Consider the following 16,193-nt stretch of genomic DNA (forward strand, 5'->3'; position numbering starts at 1 on the left):
GGCCTGGTACCTGCCCCCTGTCACCGCCCCAGGAGCACGTGGGTGAGGGCAGGCGGGCAGCAGTGCGTCCAGAGGACACTGAAACTCAAGCTCAAGAATCAAACTCTGGGGCTTCTCTGGTGGTACAGTGGTTAAGAATCTGCCTGCCAATGCAGGGAACACGGGTTCGAGCCCTGGTCCGAGAAGATCCCACATGCCGCGGAGCAACTAAGCCCGTGCACCACAACTACTGAGCCTGCGCTCTAGAGCCTGCAAGCCACAACTACTGAGCCCGCGTACTGCAACTAATGAAGACCGCGTGCCTAGAGCCTGTGCTCCGCAACAAGAGAAGCCACCACAATGAGAAGCCCGTGCACCACAGCGAAGAGTAACTCCTGCTCACCGCATCTAGAGAAAGCCCACACGTGGCAACGAAGACCCAGCACAGCCAAAGATACATTAAAAAAAAAAAAAAAAAAAAAAAACACTGCTGAAGACAGAAGAATAGAGAGAAAGGCAACGGGCCCCAGACAAGCGGTTCATCTCTCAGGATCCCAGATTCTGTGGGTCAGGAATTTAGACGGGCTCCTCCCCAGGGCCTCAGGCACACACCTGAGCCTGGCTCCCAGGGCAAGGCCTCGGGAAGCACCCCTCAAGGGCGGAAGCAGACCCCACCTTGTGGGAGGGCGTTGCGAGCCCACAGCCCTGCCTGACACTGGGGTGAGATGGCGTCAGATGCCTCTTTGTCCAACCATAAATGTAATGAAATCCAGTAAAAACAGCAATCGATTTCTGTAGAAGCAAACAAATTATTCTGACGTCTATATGGAAAATAAATAAGACACGAGAGAAAAGCAACGAGAGGTTTAGTCCTGCCGGGTGCAGCAGGTCATAAAACCACCGCCATCAAACAGTGTGATGCAGGCAGGCGAACAGAGCAGAAAGCCGGGGAGACTCCAAACACGGGGAACTCAGTGTTGCTGGGTGTCCAAATGGTCCTCTAGGACGGAATGGACCCATCCCTCATCTCTCACAGCAAAATCAATTCCACTGGATCAAAGACTCAAAAGGATCACAGCTAACGCCTCCACAGCACACATGCCAGCAGTCTTTCATTCACAGGTGGAGCTAAGTATAGGGCGACAACTATTTTTCTCAGGTAAGGAAACAGAGAGGTATGTAACTTGCCCATGGTCACACAGCCAGGAAGCTGGGTGCTGTGTTGCCTGTTTTCACAGCCTCCCTCAGGTCACAGCCCAAGGATGGTTCCACAGCTCCCAGGGGCTGGGGGGCCCCCACCCCAGCCCTAACACAGGGAGGGCCAGGCCTGGAGGTTCCGGGTACTGCACGAGCCTGTGAGGGGCGGCGGGGCGGGGACCGGGCTTCCTGGAGGGTCGCGCCTGCCCCTCCCTCCATGCTGAGAAGTGATTCAGCTCTGTCTGCCTGACTTTCGAATTCCCCAAGGAAGGGGGATCCACTGCTGCCCGAGATCCTGGGACCTGCTGGACTTCAGCACGCAGCTTTTCTGATTCAGCTACACTTGCTCACCCAAAGGCCACGATTTCAGGAGAAAAACAATTTTTGACCCCAGCTGACTTCTCAGTTGGGCAATGTTTTCTTGTTCCCAGGGGACGGGAGGACGGGAGGGAAGGGCCGCAGGTGTTCAACGGCCTGTCCCTTCCCCTCTTGCCCCCAGCATCAGGACAGGTGGGGGAGGGTGGCATTCAGATGGTCCAGGACAAGCCCAGGCCCTGGGGTGTCAGAGTCTGGGGGCTAGAGAGAGGAGGGTCCTGACCTTGGCAAAACCAGCAGAGGCGCCAGAAGCATCCTGGGGGAGGTACCCAGACCCTGGTAGAGAGATGCCCACTGAAGAGGGGCTTCCCTGGCCTGAGGTCACTCACAGCAGAAGGCCAGGGGCTGTGTCTGATGGGGGGCTGTGTCTGATGGGGGGCTGTGCCTGATAGGGGGCTGTGCCTGATGCGGGGCTGTGTCTGATGGGGGGCTGTGTCTGATGCGGGGCTGTGCCTGATGGGGGGCTGTGTCTGATGGGGGGCTGTGCCTGATAGGGGGCTGTGCCTGATGCGGGGCTGTGCCTGATGGGGGGCTGTGTCTGATGGGGGGCTGTGCCTGATAGGGGGCTGTGCCTGATGCGGGGCTGTGCCTGATGGGGGGCTGTGTCTGATGCGGGGCTGTGCCTGATGGGGGGCTGTGCCTGATGGGGGGCTGTGCCTGATAGGGGGCTGTGCCTGATGCGGGGCTGTGCCTGATGGGGGGCTGTGCCTGATGGGGGGCTGTGTCTGATGGGGGGCTGTGCCTGATGCGGGGCTGTGCCTGATGGGGGGCTGTGCCTGATGGGGGGCTGTGTCTGATGGGGGGCTGTGTCTGATGGGGGGCTGTGCCTGATAGGGGGCTGTGCCTGATGCGGGGCTGTGCCTGATGGGGGGCTGTGTCTGATGCGGGGCTGTGCCTGATGGGGGCTGTGTCTGATGGGGGGCTGTGTCTGATGGGGGGCTGTGCCTGATGCGGGGCTGTGCCTGATGGGGGGCTGTGCCTGATGCGGGGCTGTGCCTGATGGGGGCTGTGTCTGATGGGGGGCTGTGTCTGATGGGGGGCTGTGCCTGATGCGGGGCTGTGCCTGATGGTGGGCTGTGTCTGATGGGGGGCTGTGTCTGATGGGGGGCTGTGTCTGATGGGGGGCTGTGCCTGATGGGGGGCTGTGCCTGATGCGGGGCTGTGCCTGATGGGGGGCTGTGCCTGATGGGGGGCTGTGTCTGATGGGGGGCTGTGTCTGATGGGGGGCTGTACCTGATGGGGGGCTGTGTCTGATGGGGGGCTGTGCCTGATGCGGGGCTGTGCCTGATGGGGGGCTGTGTCTGATGGAGGGCTGTGCCTGATGGGGGGCTGTGTCTGATGGGGGGCTGTGTCTGATGGGGGGCTGTGCCTGATGCGGGGCTGTGCCTGATGGGGGGCTGTGCCTGATGGGGGGCTGTGCCTGATGGGGGGCTGTGTCTGATGGGGGGCTGTGCCTGATGGGGGGCTGTGTCTGATGGGGGGCTGTGTCTGATGGGGGCTGTGCCTGATGGGGGGCTGTGCCTGATGGGGGGCTGTGCCTGATGGGGGGCTGTGTCTGATGCGGGGCTGTGTCTGATGGGGGGCTGTGCCTGATGGGGGGCTGTGTCTGATGGGGGGCTGTGCCTGATGGTGGGCTGTGTCTGATGGGGGGCTGTGCCTGATGTGGGGCTGTGCCTGATGGGGGGCTGTGTCTGATGCGGGGCTATGTCTGATGGGGCTGTGCCTGATGGGGGGCTGTGCCTGATGCGGGGCTGTGCCTGATGGGGGGCTGTGCCTGATGCGGGGCTGTGCCTGATGGGGGGCTGTGCCTGATGTGGGGCTGTGTCTGATGGGGGGCTGTGTCTGATGGGGGGCTGTGCCTGATAGGGGGCTGTGCCTGATGCGGGGCTGTGCCTGATGGGGGGCTGTGTCTGATGGGGCTGTGTCTGATGGGGGGCTGTGTCTGATGGGGGGCTGTGCCTGATGCGGGGCTGTGTCTGATGCGGGGCTATGTCTGATGGGGCTGTGTCTGATGGGGGGCTGTGCCTGATGCGGGGCTGTGCCTGATGGGGGGCTGTGTCTGATGCGGGGCTATGTCTGATGGGGCTGTGTCTGATGGGGGGCTGTGCCTGATGCGGGGCTGTGCCTGATGGGGGGCTGTGTCTGATGCGGGGCTATGTCTGATGGGGCTGTGTCTGATGCGGGGCTGTGTCTGATGCGGGGCTATGTCTGATGGGGCTGTGTCCGATGGGGGGCTGTGCCTGATGGGGGGCTGTGTCTGATGGGGGGCTGTGCCTGATGTGGGGCTGTGCCTGATGGGGGGCTGTGTCTGATGCGGGGCTATGTCTGATGGGGCTGTGTCTGATGGGGGGCTGTGCCTGATGCGGGGCTGTGCCTGATGGGGGGCTGTGTCTGATGGGGGGCTGTGTCTGATGGGGGGCTGTGTCTGATGGGGGGCTGGGTCTGATCCCCAGTCACAGCAGGGTGGTGTCAGGGCCTGAAGACTCCGCACATTGGGGACAGGTGGGGAAAAGCACGGTCTGAAGGTCTGGGGAATTTTGAGCAGAAAACGAGTCCATTGCGGGCGGCTGAGGGTGCCTGGTCGCACCCCTGGAGACTCTGCTTGGAGCAGGCTGTGTGCACCTGCGGAGGACCCCACAGGAGATGGGGGGCCGACTCCACGAGCCTCTCAGGACCCTGGGGTGGGTGAGCAGAGGTTGGGAAGAGGCCCCAGGTTCCCCATCCCCTGCAAGAAGGGGCAGCGCTTTGCTTACTTGCTGGGGGCTCTCCCTCTCACCCCTGTGCCCACCAGAGGACCCCAGCCTGGCACAGGGACGGCCCCCCAGGATGCCAGGGGCCAGCAGGGAGGGGCGCCCCACTCTCCAACCGGACACCCGATCCAGGCCTGGGAGGAGCCCCTCCACCTCCAGCCTTGGTCTCCTCTTCCACGTCACCACCTGTCCTTGGCGGGGCAAGATCAGGCTTCACGTGGCCCCGCGTCTGCCCTGCCCACAGCACTCACCGAACACAGGAGACACTCAGAAAGAAAGCCGCCCGGAGCCCACAGACACCACCGCGAGGAGTTCGGGGCTCCCGGAGGAGAAACGGAGGCCAGGGCCTCAGCTCTCTTGGGGCCAGGGACCACGTGGGACCCCGGGGCTCCCAAGCTGAAAGTGCCAGTTTGGGGGCCCTCACTCTTCAGACACCTCCCAGCCCCCTCGTCCTCTCTCCTTCTTGGCAGGACCAATAAGACGCCGTGTGTCCACACTTAGTGTGGGGCGCAGGGCCAGGCTCCAGAGAGAACCCCGCCGTTCCTACCAGCCCCCTGCACCCAGCTTCACCCACACTTCAGTGTGGGCTCCCTGAAGTGTCCGTCCAGTCATGGCCAACCCTCGGTGTCAGACATCAAGCAAGTGGCCAGCAGGCGGTCCACTGCAGGACCACGAGGCCACGTTTCCCAGGGCCAAGGGAGGTGCCCGCCCGCGGCCCTCAGGACAGGAAGGCCGTGATAGCAGCCACGTGCCTGCTCCCGTCCACAACTGAGGCCGCTCCACACGTCCCAGGCCCCCAGAAAGCCACATCGCCTGGACGCCTCCCACCTGGGGTCCCTGCCCGGTGCACATGCATGCACCTGTACACAGACCCCCCCACACCCACCCCATGCCCAGCGCTGACAAGGGCAGCCAGGCTGGACCTGGGCCGTGAGGGGTGCAGACTCACCCATGGGGACACACTCGCCACCGGCTGGGTCACCAGCAGTGTCACCGGCAGCAGGCTCTCCGGCGGGGTCTCCGGCGGGGTCTCCAGGGTCCATCCTCAGGGAAAGGCAGGGAGCTGCTCAAGGGACCAGCGGAGAGGGACAGTTAGGCTGCAGGCTCCACACAGAAGGGAACGGGCCCTGCCGGGCAGCCCACTTGTGGGCAGGGCCCACTTGTGTGCTTGCGGGGGGTGGGGGGGGGTCAGGCGGCCTCGGCTTCCCTGGCTGGACCCGGGACACTTAGCACTAACCTCAGGGGTGGACCCACCGTGAGGACCCCTGAGCCAGCCCACACGGGCACACCCAGCTCTAAATCATCCAGGCTGGCAACAAAGTGGTACCGTTCCCAGGCGGCCAACAGGCTCCTGCCGATGTGTATTTTATACAAGACACTTTTCCACGTTTACGGAGATGGTCTAGTTTTCCCTCATTTGCGGTGTGATTTATGTCACGGTGACACACGGCACCTGCGTAAACCTGAGTCCTGACACAGGCCTGGAGGGGACAGCCCTTGGAGCTTTCTCCTCCCCAACTCCCACAGGCTTTTAGCTATTCTTTCGGACGTTTACATTCACATTTCTCACTAACACGCTGATACGGTTGTTTCCTGAGTGTCCAGGCTTACACCTGACTGACCAAGCTCAAGGTGAGAATTCACTGTCATGCCCCAGCCCCCCAAACCCCGAAAGCCCCTGAAACAGCTCTCCGAGCGTCTTCTGCTGACACACTATTTACAGGAGACAGGAGCATAGCAGGGCTGAGCTGGGGTGAACTCTGGATACTTTCCTGCCTTGTTCAGTTTGCTCCGAACCTGTGCTCCGGCCATGCAGACTGACTGGTGTCGGGCCGGCCCTCCCACTGCAGACAACGTCCACCAGACATGCTTTAGGCGGCCGACTTTTGGACAATAGGCTGTGCACGACGGGTGATGCCCAGGGTGGGCGGGCCCAGGGATGGGCTGGCTCCCAGCTGGGGGCGACCTCCCAGCTAAGACCATGACCCGGAACCTGGTGAGCAGGGCATCCCTCCGGTGGAGGAGGAGGCTGTGCATCTGCGGGCCAGGGCACCAGCTGGAGGGGTCATTTGGGGCCAGAAGTGCAGGTGAGCGATGCCGGATCCCCAGGGCTCCCAGAGGCAGCTGTCCCCAGGCTGAGAGTTCGACAGGGGCACTAACAGTCAAGCAATGCTGCACACTCTGGGCTCCAACCCAGCGACCGTGGCGAGCGAGCCCCGCCCTAGACCAACTCTGCCAAAATCTAAAACCAAGCCCCAATAAAATCCAGGGCTTCCCTGGTGGCACAGTGGTTAAGAATCTGCCTGCCAATGCAGGGAGCACGGGTTCAAGCCCTGGTCTGGGAGGATCCCACATGCCACGGAGCAGCTAAGCCCGTGTGCCACAACTACTGAGCCTGCGCACCACAACTACTGAGCCCACGTGCCACAACTACTGAAACCTGCGCGCCTAGAGCCCGTGCTCCGCAACAAGAGAAGCCACCGCGACGAGAAGCCCGCACACTGCAAGGAAGAGTAGCCCCTGCTCACCGCAACTAGAGAAAGCCCGCACGCAGCAACGAAGACCCAATGCAGCCAAAAAAAAAAAAAGAAATAAAAAAATCCATGGAACACTTTGTACGTTGAGTCCCACCAAGATAAAGATCCACCCTAACAAAATGTCAAGCCATGCCCCCCCAGTTCAAGGTAATCAGCTAGAAATTAACTGTTTACTAGAACAAAGTTCAACATTCTTCAGTGGAAGGTAACAATCCAGAGTCTCTACGATGTAACATTTACAACGTTCAGTACATAATATAAAAATCACAAGGCCTGCAAATACAAGGAAAATATGACCCACACTCAAGGGGAAAAAAATACGGAAAAGCACATAATGGAAAGCAACTCCAAGGCAGCTCAGAGGTTGAATTTAGCAAAGACTTTAACACAACTATTGTAACTGTTCAAAGAATGAGTGAAAAACATGTTCAAAAAGTTAAAGAAGGGCTTCCCTGGTGGTGCAGTGGTTGAGAATCTGCCTGCTAATGCAGGGGCCACGGGTTGGAGCCCTGGTCTGGGAAGATCCCACATGCCGCGGGGCAACAGGGCCCGTGAGCCACAATTACTGAGCCTGCGCGTCTGGAGCCTGTGCTCCGCAACAAGAGAGGCCACGATACTGAGAGGTCCGCGCACCGCAGTGAAGAGTGGCCCCCACTTGCCACAACTAGAGAAAGCCCTCGCACAGAAACGAAGACCCCACACAGCCATAAATTAAAAAAAAAAAAAAAACTACCATTAAAAAAAAAAATTAAAAAAAAAAGTTAAAGAAAAATATGCTCTTAAATGAGTAAACAGAGAGGTACAAATGGAAATTCCATGAAACTACATAAGAGAACCAAATGGCAGTTCTCCAATAAAAAGTATAACTGAAATGCAAAATCCACTGATTGGGCTTGACCGCAGATTGGAGATGGCAGATGACAGAGTCAGTGACTCTGAAGACAGATCAACAGAAATTATCCTATCTAAAGAACAGGGGGAAAGATTAAAGAAAAAACAACACGACTTATTCCCTGCTTGATTTCCTGCAAGGCCATCATTAACAGGACTCTGACAGCATCATAACACCTCCCCAGGATGTTGGGACAAGCCTGCGAGTCTGTCACTTGTTCCCAGAGACACCCTTCTCAAGCCTCTGCCCTCCTGCCTCGACCTGGTGGCTGCTCTCTAGCCCGGCCGCACAGCTGCTGCCCTTGGGCTCCCTTCCCGTCTTCTCTCCTGGTGCATCTTGCATTTCCTGATTTCTAAGCCTCCATCTTTCTCAGTTTTCCTCCTGGTTCTAGAGGAACACATTCTCCACAAGCTTCCTGAGAAGAACTGCAAGGGAGGGACATTTAACCGGTCTTTGGTTGTCTGGAAATGTCTTCACTGGGCACTAAGCCTTGGCTGGAAGGCTGGCTGTGCACGGGCTGCCGGTGAGAGGCCGTCCCCAGGTGTGTGATGGTGATGGTCCTTCCAGCTCCTGACGTTGGTGCGGAGAGCTCTGAACCACCTGACTCCCGACCATAGGTAGGACGCTGCTCTTCTCCTCCTGGGGGACCTTCCCCTGACAGCATCCAGGGTGTCAGCAGGACGGACGGACGGGGCAGGATCCACTAGGCATGCTCATGTCCTTCAGTCCTGGGAAACGTCCTCATGTCTTCCTGGATTATGTCCTGGCCTCCCTGTTGTCCATTCTCTCCTCCTGGAATTCCTCTGACTTGGATGTTAGGCTTCCTGTAAGAACCTCTAATTTTCTTATCTTTCCTCTTCTCTGCCTCTGGGGGAGACTTCCTGAACTTTATTTTACAACCCTTTCATTAATTATTCATTTCCACTATCAAAATTTTAATAATAGCCAAGAGTTCTTTCCCCTGAGGACCTGGTGGCTTCCAGACGTCTCGTTTGTCGGCATCGATGCCCTCCCCTCTGTTCACGGCCCCCTTTTCCTCCGGAGTCTGGGGGCTGCTGCTCACACTGGAGAGGAGGCCCTGGACGGCTGCTTGGGAACCTGGGGCGGGCGGCACCTGGGAAGAGCCTCACTGTGGGTAACAGGGGCCTGGAAGACCAGTCTGTCTGTCTGTCGGGAAGGAATCCTCCCTTCCCCACCTGGGGTCTCAGCCCCCACCCCACACAGACCTCCACAAGGCCCTGTTTCCAGCCTGGAGCCGCCCCGGCTCTGCAGCCAGGCTCGGCCAGCCCTCAGCCGTGGGCTCTGCTTTCCCAGCCTGCAAGGCCCCTCTTCCCTCCTCTCTGCCCTCAAGCACGTTTGCTTTTCTAATGTCTTTACTGTCATTATAATGGACCTCGAGTGGGGCAGGTTATCCGGCCCCTGTGCACAGGCACCCCGCCCCTTGCCGGGACCTAACCCCAGACGCTCCTTCCCACCTCCCACCCCACGTCTGACCCAACCCCGGGGGGCCTGCCACTCCAGGAGGCTGGGGTCTCTAAACAGAGACCCATCCCCACCGCACACCCTCTTTGGGTGGCCGGGGGGCGCCCCGTCCTCCCAGCTGCGGAGTTGCCGCCAGGGAAGGGAGTGCGGCGCCCCGAGCTGGTCTCTGGGCCCCGCTGCTGGCGGCGCTGTCCCAGGGCGCGTGGCCGCAGCTGTCCCGTCCACACCGAGGCCCCAGCCAGGGCGCTCCACAGGGAGGAGCGCCTTGTTTGCGCGCCTGTCCCGCACGTAGCGGAGGTGCCGCTCACGCCCCTCACGGCCACTGCCCCGTGAAGCCCGCCCGGTCACGGTCTCTGACGGGTCCAATGTCTGTCCCTCTTCTGCAGGCCCTTTCCTGGGGGTCCCGGAGCAGCAGTGGGCGCTGAGGGGTGGTCCAACTCCACGGCCCGCTGACGGGCCTCGTGACCACCCCCCGCATCTCCGGGGCCCATCTGGCCGGGGCGGGGGGTGACCCTTGGGCCGGCCAGAGGGTCCCCAGCAGGGGGAGCTGGAAATGGCCCAGGCCCCGTGGGCCCCTCCCCGGGGAGGCGCCGGGAGCCCGGCCTGTTTCTTCCCCTGTCTTCCCGTCCTTCAGCCCAACAGCCAGGCCTCACCCAGGCCCAGTCCCCGTGGGGTCAGCTCACAGCATCACTGCGGCCTCAGCAAGGCTGAGCGCTCGTCCGGCTGGGCTGGCTCCACGGGGTCAACACCGCTGCTGGCCGTCTCTGGAGCCCCTGACCACTCACGGCACACAGCCGTGTCCAGAACCATCCAGCCGCCACCCAGCCCGCCAAACAAGCAGCAAACCCCGGGGCAGCGAGCTCCTGGCGGGGCTGGGGCCTGCATCCCTGCGCGAGGCCGGGGTAGGGGCCAGGGCTCTCCCAGGTGCAGCGTTCTGTCGGCACCCTTTCCCGTCTCCCGCCGGAGAACACGGGGCCAAGCACCCACCTCCCACGCGAGGGGTTAAGAGCAATTGGGTTGTTTAAATAAACCCCAAACGGGCGCCGGGGGCTTCTGAAAGGGTCTCCTGCCCACAGCCCTCCTCGTTCCTCCCAGCACAGAGCGGCCCGAGGGACATTCCTCCTTGAGAAGGCGGAGCCTTTATTTCGGCACAAAGACCGGCAGCAGGGGGTGAACGTCCTGCCCACCCCGCTGCGTCAGGCCCCGCAGGGGGAGCCCCAGCCCAGCAGTGAGCCCACTCCCTGGCGGTCAGGCTTTTTCCCCCCGAGCCGGTCGGGTTGCCGTCCCTGAGCTCACCGCCCTGATGGCCTCCTTCCCGCTGCAGCCGTCCACTTTGCTGGTCAGCCCAGACCCGGTGGCTCTTTTATGGGAGGGTGTTTTTTTCTAATCCTCTCAATTAGGGGCAATCCCTACAATCTCAAGATCTGCTGCAGGCGTATTTCCACCTCCCTGTTGGCACCACTTTCCCCCTTTCTCTCAGGGGCACAGTGGCCAGCGCCTGGCCACTCGGAGGCAGGTGATTGGCTGGGGTCTCAGGCCGGCCCCAGGTCAGGTGGACAGAGCCAGACCCTCCTTGGGAAAGGACTGAGGCCATCGAAACTCAGCTCTGGTCTGTCCCTGAGCCCTGGAATTTGAAACCAATCGCCAACGAGCGGCAGCAACTAAGCCCAATGTGCTTCTGAGACTGAAAACTGCTGACAACGACCAAGTTCAAGTTCACCCCACTGCAGACTTTAAAAATTGACCTCACTTTAAAATAAAAAAAGTCTGCCTGGAGTCCAAATGGTCTTTAGCTGGAATCGTGGTGCTGGGTCTGCAGCGCATGCCGAGGCGAACAGGCCTTCCCAGGGACAGAAGTTCCCGGAGGCCCCGCGGTGAGTGCCACCTGGCAGTTTTCGAACTTTCTTTAAATCAGAGTCACCAAATACAACTCGTTTAGCGTTGTGACTTTTGCTGAAAGGGGCTAAGCTGAGCCAAATCCCCGCAAGGAGCCCTGGCACACGACCAGATCTCCACTCACCCCAGAGGCTCCTGCTTCCCCGGCTCCACTCCCTACCTGAGCGGGGAGCCCCCAGCCCAGCAGCAAACCCACCTAGAAACAGACTCAAACCCAAGGAAGGGCGCAGGGGAGTTTCCAGAGAGACACACCTTGCAGGTCAGATTGCTTCCTCCTGAGAGCTGGGACCTACCTGGGAGCCTCCCCGGGCGTCTACCTAAAAGCCTACCTGTAAACCTACCTGGGCGTCTACCTGAGAGCTACCTGGGCATCTACCTGAGAGCTACCTGGGACCCTACCTGAGAGCTACCTGGGACCCTACCTGAGAGCTACCTGGGCATCTACCTGAGAGCTACCTGGGAACCTACCTGAGAGCTACCTGGGACCCTGAGAGCTACCTGGGCGCCTACCTGAGAGCTACCTGGGACCCTACCTGAGAGCTACTTAGGAACCTACCTGAGAGACACCTGGGAGATGGCCTGGCCTGCTACAGGTTCTGGGGCGATCAGGGTCCCCAGATGTGCCTGCCCCATGTCCACCAGCCTCCTGCTTGGCACACTGACCAACCTGGCCCAAGGCAGATGCCTCCTGGATGCCCCCCTCAGCCAGGCCCAAGGGGCCCAGTAGGGGAAAGAGGACACCTCAGCAGGGCCACACTCCCAGGGGCGCTGCTGCCTCCAGACAGAGTGGCCCCCACGCCCACCACAGCCCGGACCCCCCGAGAAGTGGAAGGGGAGTACAGAGCGGGTGCTCGTGGGCACGTCCCCCCACCCGGCCCGACTGTGCCCAGAGACCCCTCATGTCCAAAGGAGGCCAAGCCAGGCAGGAGCCCAGCTTGCTCACGAGCCGGGCTGGGGGCACGTTCTTCAGGCCGGTCGCCCCTTCTCAAAGCAGCTTTGTGAGCGGCGGGGCAGGGGCAGCAAAGCCTGAGACCCCACGGGAGCCCAGAGGACGTGGGAAGGGCAGCGAGGAGTGGACGATTCACTGTTCCTGACTCGAAGCTGCCCTTCAAACAGCCCAGAAAGGAGAGCTGAAGGACCCCACAAAGAATCACATTGCTGGCCCAGGCCCGTGCCTCCCGTCCATCTGTCCATCTGCCCACCTGGCCCAGGAGAGCACAGAACACGATGCATTCTCTCCGCACCACGGGGAGTGACGGAGCGACCTTTAGAGAGGTCAGCACAGCATTCTGGTTTGGGCGCCAGATCGTGCTTCCTTTGTCATTTTTCTGTGTCGTTTTCCACAACTATGGGGGCGCTGGCTGCGTGTCCCCCCAGGTATTCCCTCTGCCCTCCATCGCGGGGCAGGTGGGGTGGTGGAGGGTGATAAGGGCGGCCTCCCGGCCCCATTTCCCCACCTGCTGTAAGCGCAGAACGCACACGGGGTGACAGCAGAAAGGGTCTCATTACTGACTTCTGTGTATCCAGTACGTGTCGGAATAGTAACATGTTGCGTATGCCAGGGTTAAATAAAATATATCACTAAAGTTAATTTCGCCTCTTTCTATAGAAAATTTAAAACCACACGTGTGGCTCACGTATTTCTGCTGGACACACTGGTCTTGACTGAGAAAAGCAGCTGACCACATAGGAGAGCGGCCCTGCAGGCGGCCGGACGCCTCCCCACTGCAATCCCAGGCCCTCGGGGCAGGACGAGGGGACACCGGACCCCCAGCCGCCACGCCCCACAACAGCTACGGGGAGACTTACCCTGCTGCCCCCAATCCCAAATGCAGAGCCACCCAGGATCCCCAGAGACATGGGGGTGCAAAGCCTGGGCCCTGCAGATGTGGCCACTCAGGCCGCTTCAGTTAAATAACAGCGCTAACTTGAAAGCCATTCAAACTGAATTAAACTTTTGTGCGTACATCTCAGTGACTTTTTAAAGCTTTATTGAGGTGTAATTCACATACCATGGAATTGACCCTTTTAAAGTATACAATTCAGTGTTTCTAGTATATTCAGGCACGTGCAACCATCACCCCTAATCCAGAGCCTGTCATCACCCCAAAAGATTGCCTGTCCCCACCAGCAGTCACCCACCCTGGCCCCCCGACCTCCTGCACCCATGACCCTGCTCCTGTCCCTGTGGCTTTGCCTGTTCAGGACGTTTCGTGCACATGAAGCCGTAATACATGTCCTTTCTTGTCTGGCTCCTTCCACTCAGCACGATGTTTCCGAGGTTCATCCACACTGTGGCATCTCAGCTGGGTAATGTGCCACGGTGTGGACCCGGCCGCGGGCACGTCTGTGGGCAGGGAGCACCGGGCCGGACACGGCTGGTGTTTAACTCTCGGGGAACCCGTGGACTCTTCCAGGGCAGCTGCCTCGGGAAACTACTCCCCACCCCCCCGAGTTCTCGCCAACACTGGTCGATCTCTCTTCTTAGTCCCTCCATCCCAGAGGTGTGATTTTTAACTTACTGATTTGACTTAACGATTGTTCCTTTCTTTAAAAATTAAGGTCGCCAACTTTAAACACCAAGGGTCACTGCGATGGTGTCACACTGAGTCGAGTTTCTCCTGCAGCACAAAGGAACCAGCCCTGGGAGTCTCGGCCAGAAGGCTCTTCAGGACCCTTTCTCACCGGATGCCAGACTGCAGTGGGGGCAGGGGGTAGAGGTCAGGGGTCACCGGCCCCACCATTCGGGTGGGCTTTCCTGCTTCCTGCCTGCTGTGACTGAGGGCCTCCTGACGACCAAAAACGAGGTAGAAATCGGAGGAATGACAAATGGCTACTTAAAAACCACATTTTACATTAAATATTTAATGTAACGGGGACAAGTCCTCCCAGTGTGTCACGAAGCTGTGTGTCACCAAAGCGGCCGTGTCGGAACAAAGGCCCGTGGGTCTCAACCCACTTGGCACCAGGAGGCACCCGCCAGTCCTCTGGGTTTTCTCTTTTACTTTTTCTGTTTTCTAAATATTATATAATGAACACACTCCACTTTGTATTCACAAAAAAAAGGAAATCAAACCACAGATGTTATTCTTAAAAGTTAAAATAAACTACGACAGAATCTTAGCTTTACAGGGGATGCCAGCCGCCCGCCCGCCCAGATGCCCGGCAGTCTGAGCTGCAGAGCCGGCCGCTTGTGTCGCTGGCTGTCCGTGACCACCACACACACCTGCTGTCTCAAGCGGCGGCCAGTGGTCCTGACTCAGGGTCCTGGGGCTGCAGCCAGGACTGGTGGGGAGCCCGGGGGCCCACGTCCCAGACAGCAGGAACTTCTGAGCCCACCTGCTCTCTGCTCATTGCCTGCTCCGGTCTCCTGCTTCCCCCAGGCCCGATGTGATAGGAGGCCTCGATTTCTTGAGGAGGTTTTCACATTTATTACCATAACATCAGGGCGTCTGGTGTAAATCTTGTTTACGTGTGTGGTTCTCCCCTTCCATGAATGTTCAGCAAGTTTTTACTTCTTTTTTGTTTTCCCTTAATTAGTCTTATCAAAAGTTTATTTCATTGGTATTTTCAAAGAACTAGATTTTGGGGAATTCCCTGGTGGTCCAATGGTTAGGACTCGTTGCTTTCACTGCCGAGGGCCTGGGATAGATCCCTGGTCAGGGAACTAAGATCGCACAAGCCACTCGGTGTGGCCAAAAACAAAAACAAAAACAAAAACACAAAGAACTGGTTTTTGGTTTTGTACCTCCTGATTTAATTAATTAAGCGTTCTCTCTTTTTTTTGAGCTATATATTTTTTCAGATTCTTTTCTATTACAGGTTATTATAAGATATTGAATATAGTTCCCTGTGCTATACCGTAGGGCCTTGTTGGTTATCTATTTTAAATATAATCGTGTGTATACGTTAATCTGAAACCCCTAACATATCCCTCCCCCCCACCTCTCCCCTTTGGTAAGCACAAGTTTGCTTTCTGTGTCTGGGAGTCTGTTTCTGTTTTGTAAATGAGTTCATTTGCATCCTTCAGATTCCACATGTAAGTGAGACCATATGATATTTGTCTTTCTGCCTGACTTATTTCACTTAGCGTGATCATCTCTAGGTCCATCCATGTTGCTGCAAATGGCATGATTTCCTTCTAAGCTTTTCTCTTTATTAACTCCCTCTACTTCCTTTTGTTTCTTGGTTTTGACTTTGGGGGCACGGTTTCCCTCCCCACTGCAGACGAATGCCTTCTGGTTAAACGCAGGCTTCTTGGACCGGCGTTTTTGTCGTGATAGCCCAGACGTCCCTCTTCCCTCCGGCTGGCCCTCCTTCCTTGGGAGGTGGAAGCCCCCCCCAGACTGGCCCTTCACCCCTGGAATTCGGAAGCTGCAGCGCTCACTGGCTCCTGCGATTACTCCACACAACGAGCTCTCCTTCCCAAGCTCTGGTTCTGTATTACAGGCTCATTGCTGCCGGTTTGCTCGAAGTTTCTAGCGTTCTGGCTTCTCCTTGCTCGGGGACAGGCCCTGGCCCGCAGAGTAGCCGTCCCGGGGCAGGACGCCGGTGGCTGTGCGGGGGGCCTGTGAGTGGACATTAGCTCAGGGACCAGCAGCACAGTCTCTGCTCTGAAACTGCGGGGGGTCTCCGTCCGCCAAAGCAGAGACGGGTGACCAGCTGCTCCCAGGTCCAATGCACCCAGACACCCAGCCCCCCGTAGGATGCAGCCCTTCGCCACGGGATCCTACAGGACAGAACTGAACGTCTCCTGTTCTACATTCTCCTTTCGACTCTGACCCCCTGCTCTTGTCCGAATGCCGCCCTTCCTTGTCATTCGTGCTTTTCTTAAGCCCTCTTGGCGGGGGCGGGGGCAGGGTCCTCGGCGAACGTGTTCACGTCGGCAGCCTGTGAACACCTGACGCGGTGGGTCTGATGACCTACCCAGTGCCCCGGCTGAGCCCCGGGGAGAAGCGTGGTCACCGAGCTGAGTTGGGAGGCTCTCCGTGGCCTTGTGCGATGGACACAGCCCGGGGGGACCCAGACCCACACGGCTGGCCTCGGACACCAAGTGCCCCTATCACATCCGAGCCTGTTTTTATT

The 16,193-nt window shown here is 58.8% G+C and overlaps 1 protein-coding gene across 5 annotated transcripts in view; it reads right to left on the minus strand.

Moving 5' to 3' along the window:
* EXD3 (exonuclease 3'-5' domain containing 3) overlaps nucleotides 1-16,193 on the minus strand; it is an 82,115-nt gene that overhangs the window by 61,226 nt on the left and 4,696 nt on the right. For all 5 annotated transcript variants that reach the window (XM_057548056.1, XM_057548058.1, XM_057548054.1 and 2 more), the window contains exon 2: nucleotides 5,251-5,364. In XM_057548056.1, the coding sequence (XP_057404039.1) occupies nucleotides 5,251-5,344 (94 nt within the window). In that variant the 5' untranslated portion in view covers nucleotides 5,345-5,364. The remainder of the gene's footprint in view (nucleotides 1-5,250; nucleotides 5,365-16,193) is intronic.

Source organism: Balaenoptera acutorostrata, chromosome 6 (assembly GCF_949987535.1).
Source record: "Balaenoptera acutorostrata chromosome 6, mBalAcu1.1, whole genome shotgun sequence".
NCBI lineage: Eukaryota > Metazoa > Chordata > Mammalia > Artiodactyla > Balaenopteridae > Balaenoptera > Balaenoptera acutorostrata.